This window comes from Poecilia formosa, unplaced genomic scaffold (assembly GCF_000485575.1).
Source record: "Poecilia formosa unplaced genomic scaffold, Poecilia_formosa-5.1.2 Scaffold618, whole genome shotgun sequence".
In the NCBI taxonomy this organism is placed as follows: Eukaryota; Metazoa; Chordata; class Actinopteri; order Cyprinodontiformes; family Poeciliidae; genus Poecilia; species Poecilia formosa.
In genome coordinates, this window is record NW_006800557.1 from 190,378 (window position 1) to 198,916 (window position 8,539).

The 8,539-nt window shown below is 36.8% G+C and overlaps 1 protein-coding gene across 1 annotated transcript; it reads left to right on the forward strand.

Moving 5' to 3' along the window:
• Positions 1–1,829, forward strand: LOC107834421 (C-type mannose receptor 2-like; the record flags this gene model as incomplete). Its single annotated transcript, XM_016665771.1, has 4 exons — positions 1–34; positions 211–600; positions 1,140–1,493; positions 1,636–1,829. Coding segments are annotated over exons 1-4 (972 nt in total), but the record flags the coding sequence as incomplete, so codon positions are not given.
• Positions 1,830–8,539: the final 6,710 nt, after the last annotated feature.

Genomic DNA, 8,539 nt, shown 5'->3' on the forward strand with positions numbered 1-8,539 from the left:
ATGCAGTGGAGTCTGATTCTGCTCTTCCTGATGGGTAAGTTGATCTGAAACACAACTAGACTCTCTGGTTTCTGTCAAAATACAGATTCAACTTCATCATAAAGAAAATATAATGGCAAGAAAAGCCTTTTTAAACCAAGTTATTCTACAAACCCTGGTGGATGTGTTAGTTTTTAGTAACACATGCAGAATTACATTTTATGTCCATAGGTGAATGTTGCTTCATTGACTATCAGCTCTATCAGTTTCACTACATTAATGAGAATAAGACCTGGACTGAAGCTCAGCAGTACTGCAGAGAGAAACACACTGACCTGGTCACAGTGACTAACATGAAGGACATGAAGAGACTCATCAACATCTCAGCTGGTAGTAAAAACCGAGCTTGGATTGGTCTGCATTATCAAACACATGGTACCAGAACATGGTACTGGTCTCTGCCTGGGGTGGAGTTCGATGTAAGTGAGACAAACTGGATGTCAGGAGAACCGACTGACAAACATAGGAATGAAATATCTGGGAACTGTGGATTTCTGTTTAAAAGTTTTACATGGGCAGATGAATCTTGTCATCACGTGGAATTTTTCCTCTGCTATGATGGTGAGTAATAAGAAAACCCAGAAAATAAACTAAGTAATTGAAAAAAACCATCTGCATGAGAGATGTATCAGCGGTACCACTCCCCTTATAGATGACTGATAATTAGTTCATAGATGTTTATTCTTCTCTAAGCCGTTTATAAATCATCAATAGCTGTTTATTATACATTAATTCAGGGTGAAAAGGAGACAAAATTTACCTGTTTCTTGCCAAATAATGAACCAATTCTGTTCACCTATAGATCTTTACAAATTGTTACACTAAACTTTTCAGACTGCCGTGTAAACACAAGGATTCATAGACGTAATTGTTTAGCATATAGTCTCCTTCTCACTCTCAATGCCTAGTAAATGATTTATAAAGTGCTTGCAGATGAATTGATAACATATCTATATATATTTTTTATTATCCATCTGTAAGGGGAACTTTTTATTGTAAAGTGGTACCGATTTGTTTACGCAGTTCTGATCGCAAGTATGACAAAGTTATCAACTTCCCTCAAATATTCTCAGCCTAAAATGTGTTTTTTTTCTCCACAGAAACTGATAGAAACCAGAAATACCACTTGATTGAAGACAAGAAGACCTGGCAGAAAGCTCAGATTTACTGCAGAGAGAATCACACAGACATGATCAGTGGAACGAAGCAGATACAGGATGCAAGATCGGCGAATGTTTTGAACTCTGTGGGAAACAAAACACACATACATTTCGGTCTGTTCAGAGACGCCTGGAAGTGGTCCGATGGAAGCAGCTTCTCTTTCAGATACTGGCACAAAGGCTTCAACAATCAACAACCCAACAGTGGACAATGTGCCATGTTTAAGTTTAATGATAAAGGCAGATGGAGGAATGAGAACTGTATGGCCAAGAAACACTTCATCTGTTACGACGGTAAAAAACACTGAGGAGATGACTTGATTTGAAAATCAATTGAAATAGGTGTCACATCTGCGTGGTTGTAACATTTGATGTATGTGTCATCATTTTGGGTTTGCTGTGAAGACTTGTTCATATTCATGGCTTCTTTGTTTAGATAACGTGATCCTGATCAAAGAAAATAAAACCTGGGAGGACGCCTTGAACTACTGCAGAGATCACCACCATGACCTGGTCACCATCACCAACATGGATGATCAGAGATGGATCCAGGAGAAAGTCAAGGAGGCATCGACTGATCATGTCTGGATGGGTCTGCGTTACACCTGCACTCTGGATTTCTGGTTCTGGGTCAGTGATGAGGTGGTCAGATATAAGAACTGGGCTTTAGATGGACAGATGGACGACTGTGACATGTCTGGAGCCATGGAGACGAGAGGAAAACATCAGTGGTTCAAAAGAAATGATGATGAGATGCTGAATTTCATCTGTTCTAAAAAGTAAAATCTACTCTTTTCTTTTGTTTTTATTTTTTTCTTAGGTGTGTGATTCATATTAGATGTTGGTTTAATTAATCTTACTTCCCGATTGAGAAATGACTATCTTTTTCTCAATGGTGCTGATCTATTTAGAGAAAGCTTGACGTGGTGTTTGGTTTTCTAGTGGTTATGCGACATGCCACTGTGTTATATATTATCTCTTATACTGTTATGTGATTTACACCAATGTCATCAACTTTTATGTTATGAAGTTATACTTTAATATTTCAGTGCTTTTCAAGCTACCATTGATCTGGACGAGTTCTGTTGGGTGGTTTTGGCATGTTGCTGTTTCCAGCAAGTCATCTTATAATCAGAAGTTGTGGGTTCGATTCCAGGTTCATCTTGCTACTTGCTGATGTTCCCCTGAGCAAAGCACTCCAGCAAAGTTGCGCCAATCCTACATAAATCCTTTTTATACTCCATAAATATCTTGTGTTTACTTGCTAGTCTACTTCATTGTGTTCTCACAGTTCCTCATCTTCATTGATTGATTTCTCTTACATTTAATTCCTAATTCTTTTGTCATAGATAATGACTTGTTTTCCCAAAAACTCTACTTTAATCATTGTATTGTGTGTATAGCAGTTACACGCCTATTTTTCTTTTTAAGATCTGTCTAAAGCATTTTGTATTACATCTGACTGTGTGAAAGTGCACTACCAATAAAGTTTGATTTTGAAACAGTATTTTTTTTTTAAATGCCTTTCATAAATTATTGACATGCTTCCCAGAAATCAATGGAGCGATCTTTATTTTAAATACATCAATCTAAACTTTCTAATAATTGTGGACCAGCATTGTTAATGTTTTTACTAGTATCTTAATGATTTATCTTTGGTTATTTTTACATCTCCTATTAAAGTTGGAACTTTGACTGGGCAACATCCAAGATGTTTATATTACTTCCAGTGTGTAGAAGAAAAAAAAACATGTTAATACACTTTAAATATTCCTTAAACCTACATCTGTTTAGGTTTAACTATAACAACCTGGATTAAATGTATGACAGTCTTCCAGCAGCAGTTAAAATTGAAACTATTTGACTCATTTGATATTAGAGAAATGACAGAAGTAAGGTTTGGCCAGCAGATGGCAGCAAAGTCAGGTAGATGAAGTGATCCTGATCAAAGAAAATAAAACCTGGGAGGACGCCTTGACCGACTGCAGAGGTCACCACCATGACCTGGTCATCATCACCAACATGGCTGACCACAGATGGATCCAGGAGAAAGTCAAGAACACATCGACTATTTTTGTCTGGATTGGTCTGTGTTAGAATTATGTTGGTTATCATTCTTACATTTGTAATTTTATGTTACTAGTTGTTTTTCTATTTAGAGGTTTAGTGTTCAAATTTGTTTAAAATTGTGGAGACACAATTAAATCTTCCTTAATCTCAAGCATGTTTTTACAGAAGGGGATTTTCTTTGATGAATAAAGAACCTTTATAACTTTACTTTGTGTCGATCAAGTATTGTTTATGTTATACATTGTCAGAAATTTTATCAGATTTGGTTTTGGGGTTTTTGAATAAACTATTATACCATGAAGTTTTCTCTTTTTTTTTTTTTTTTTTTTGCTGAAGATGACATTTTAGACGACGTATATATAAACATATAACTAGCAAATAATACTATAAATGTAGGTTGGATTTCATTCATTAATATTCCTGTAACTGTGAATGANGCTGAAGATGACATTTTAGACAACATATATATAAACATATAACTAGCAAATAATACTATAAATGTAGGTTGGATTTCATTCATTAATATTCCTGTAACTGTGAATGAAAATGTCTTACTAGTTTTGGGTATATGATTGATTTTACCTACCAAAATCATTGAGTAGATTCATATAAAAAATTTGGTTCAGACGAATTGAAAACCACTGACTTATGTTGAGTCAAGATAGAATTTTATATTTAGCCATAATACTATGTTAAACTGACGTTTATGAAACTGTTTTGCCTCTGGATGAAGTTGCGATCTTGTTCTGAAACAGTAAAAAGGGACTGTTGATGGGACATGTAGGTTTTCTAGCACCATCTAGTGGTTGTTCAGACCTCTACAACGGAGAAACTAAACCCAACTTTTAATATAAAGGATTACCAGTGGAAAAAATGAGCATGGTGGAATGCTGTGTGGATTTTTTTTTTTTTTTTTGTTATTTATTGAAATATTAGAGTTGATAGTTCTTTTCACTCACCCCATTTTCCACAAGTACAGAAAACTGAAGAGTTCAAAGAGCTTTAAACAATTAATTAACTGGAAGAGCAGGCCTAAGTTAAGTAAAACACAGCAGTGGAGCTGTCCTTTTAACCAATCAGCTCACAGATTCACCTGATAGGGCCTTCTAGAAGGCCCACTGTGACGCTGAGGTTTTCTGCCCTCTGATTGGATGGACAGAGTTTTTATCTTACACACAATGGGCGACGGGATGCAGAGCCCTCTAGTGGACATGGGAGGAAAATTACTGCTTACTGCAATATTTGTTGGTCTATTTTGTATATGGTCACAAATGCCAATTTCAAATTTCAAATGAAGAACCTCGGTGAAAACGTGTTTATTATTAACTCCTATGTGCAAAAAATCGATTGAAAATCGATTTATTCACTGCATGTTTATGTCTGTTTGTGTAAGGCTGAGATGGAACTGCACATTAAAACATCATTCAGACTGTCAACACAAAAGAGACACAATCAAAACTGTCAGATGACTTATTACCCCATGATATTAACTCAGAAATATTCCAAATAGTTTGGATGTATTTTTTTTATTTCTGACCTTCTTACGGAAAGTTTCTGTTTATGTTTTTTGCTGTTTGGCTTTGTAAAATTTTTGAAATATAAATTTAAGGTTGAAACCATAATTCATACAGAGCAAAAATGCTTTATGTTGCAATCAACACAACAAAACAGGAAGTAGAATATAAATTTATAAGCATTGTTGAAGGTGTTTTGAAAACCTTTAGTGTGTCCCCTGGTGTAGCAGCATCTACCTTTATTATAAGAAGAAAAAACAACTTCCTGGTTGACATCAAGGAAATTAATTTGCCCTGAATCCTTTTGCTTCCAGTACACATGTTTTATTTTGTTGTACACTTTTCCTCTCACAACACATGAGAAAACTCTTCATCTCAATAGCATAGAATCCTAAGAGCTTTTCCTTAACAAAAAAAAGCTTACTTAGCAAATATGTATCATATATCCAAACTATGATATTTGAAAAGCTGGTTCCAGCTGTTCTGTGGATGAAACAAATAACTGTAATGATCTATTAATGAGGAGAAAATAAATTAAATTAACAAATGAAGAAAAAAATTGTCTAAAATAAAATTAAACGAAACTGTGGATTAAAAAAAGGTATTGCGTCACCCGGATTTCCTGTTAAAATCACCTGATATTAACTTTAAAGTTTCAAACATGAAACTGTTGCTAGGTAACCAAAGAGATAGGTAGAGCTGCTAAAGCCTTCCCTCTGCATACATCTCCCAGAATGCTGTGCGGTTTTTGTTCCAGAATTGCCTTGGAATGACTAAGTTGCTAGGTAACCAAAGAGAGTATGAGGCAGAGTTGCTAATGCCTCTCCTGCGCCTAGATCTCCCAGAATGCTGTGCGGTTCAGATCTAGAACTGCTTGGGGTTTGTTGTGACTCACACTTTTTCCTGATGATACCACAAGCATGACTCTAGCTGTGACATCACAGAGTTTTCCTTCATCTTTGGAATGATGATGCGAGTGTTTGAGAACTCTACCACACTCACCAACCAGCATCCTCCCCAAACAAGCTGAAATATAAACAATATTGCTGCAATTGTTTCCACAATAATGTTTATGTGAAAAAACCAATAAATAAATGTATTTATCAAATTATGTTGAGACCTTATGAAAAACTAAACTGAAAAAGCTGAAGTAACAAATGCTTACAGTTTAGAACTGTGTTAAGTCTAAAAATCCCAGTGAATCATTTGCACTTTTTCTCTTTCAAACTGATTAGTCTTGCTTAAATTTTATTGATTGGCTTAATAAACTGATTTTGGAAATTATGTTGAGACTTAGAACAATAAAACAATAAAACAGCAGTTTTGATAATGAGGCCATACAATGCTAGAGTCAGTGGTTTGTATAGATAGATTATATTATCAGATTCACAATAGTATTTCAATTCTGAAGGGGGAAGGGCGCTGGGGAGGGCGTGAAAAAATGATGATCCCTCAGGGGGGCATGATGGAAAATAATTGAGAAACACTGTCTTACTATAAGAAGAGGAAACAACTTCTTGATTGACATCAAGGAAATTAACTTGCCCTGCACCCTTTTGCTTTCACTACATATGTTTTATGTTTGAACACTATTTGTCTCACAAAACATCAAAAGACTCTTCAACTCTACAGCAAACAATCCTAAACGCTCTTAAAAATCAATAAACAGAAACTTATTTAACAAAGCTGTAAATGAACCAAAGAAAGCAGAGAGTCAGAGTGAGAGAGAGGGACAGAAGCAACCAATCAGAGCAAGGGGGAGGATCTTAGCGCTGTCAATCACACTCATGCTCTCCCTCTTTCTCTTTGTTAACCTGTCCGTCACGAGAGGACCCAAATTTGGGTCCTCTCGTGACAGAGGTGTCAAACTCCAGTCCTCAAGGGCCTCTGTCCTGCAACTTTTAGATGTGCCTCTGCTGCACCACACCTGAAAAGAATAATTAGGTCATTAGCAAGGCTCAGGAGAACCGATCTACACAGGGAGGAGGTAATTAAGCCATTTCATTCCACTGTTTTTTACCTGTGGCACATCTAAACACTGCAGGACAGCGGCCCTTGAGGACTGGAGTTTGACACCCCTGTATTGTGAATGACAACCTGAGACCAACAGGTTAAACTAACTCTGGTTCACCACAACGTAGCCTGCCACCTATGCTAAGGCTAGTTATCATAGCCACTGATGATAGCGGATAAACAGATATCCTGTAATGGTAAGTTGTTTTTCCACCACATGAGGTTGATTGGCAGCACTAAGACCCTCCTCCTGGCTCTGATTGGTTGTTTTTGACCTGGTTCAGTGCATTTTTGCAGACCACAAAAGCAGCACTGGCAGGAGGTGGAGGAACTTAATTTTTTTCACATATTATTTCTCTCATACCATCCTGTCACGACATATGATAGTTTGAATAAATATGGACAAAGCATATCTTTGTAAAGTTACTGCAGTTTTAATCCACAGGATTAAATTTTATGTCAGAACACCATTTGCATGTCTGCCGTTTTTTGGGAGGCTCTTTACGGGAACATTAGACCATTTTCGGCCTGTCATTGCCAGTAACATGCAAAGCAGAGAAAAGCAGACATTTTAAATTCCTCTGCAAGTTTCATAAACAGTTTTAATAAAAACCCCTTATACTGGTTTGAATATTCAAATGTAGTCCATATTTCATGTCAGTAACATGACTACATATTATGTAGGAAAATGTATTTGGGGATTGGGGTGGGGGGAGAAAGTTTATTTAACCCTTGATATGAAATGTTTCATCCAACAGAGACAGATCACAGAAGGAAAACAATCCACCAGGAAGCAAAGGTGCAGTGGAGTCTGATTCTGCTCTTCCTGATGGGTAAGTTGATCTGAAACTTTACATTCACTCTGTTCTGTGACATCACAGATTGAGATGGATTAAGAATACATTTGCCTGATTTTATTTTAAAAACACAAGAAAAAAAAGTTTTCCTACTAAGTTTTTAATGCTGCTGCGAATACTGGTGGAGATATTATCACTGATTAGTATTTTGAGGTCAGTGTTGCTTCATGGACTGTCAGCTCTATCAGTTTCTCTACATTAATGAGAATAAGAACTGGACTGAAGCTCAACAGTACAGCAGAGAGAATCACACTGACCTGGTCACAGTGACTAACATGAAGCACATGAAGAGACTCATCAACATGTCATCTGGAGATATGAAGGAATCTTGGATTGGTCAGATAAATGTATGGATGTGCCAAAAACACATCCACATACAGAAACAAAACTCAAGTTATTATCTTTGGACCTAAAGAGGAGCGAACTCGAATCAATGCACAGCTTCAGTTATTACAACTGAAAACCAGCGATCAGGCCCGAAACCTGGGAGTAGTGATGGACTCTGACCTGAACCTTCAGAGCCACATGAAGACAGTCACAAAGTCAGCCTTCTATCACCTGAAGAACATCTCCAGGATTAGAGGACTAATGTCTCAGCACGATCTAGAGAAACTCATCCATGCGTTTATCTTTTTATTGATTACTGCAACAGCGTCTTCACAAGTCTGACTAATAAATCAGTCAAACAGCTGCAGCTGATCCGGAACGCTGCTGCTCGTGTTCTCACTAAAACCAGGAAGATGGAGCACATAACACCAGTTTTAAAGTCTCTACATTGGCTCCCTGTAGCTCAAAGAATAGACTTTAAAATACTGTTGTTAGTTTATAAATCACTGAACGGTTTAGCACCACAATACATTAAAGATCTGTTATTGCTGTACCAACC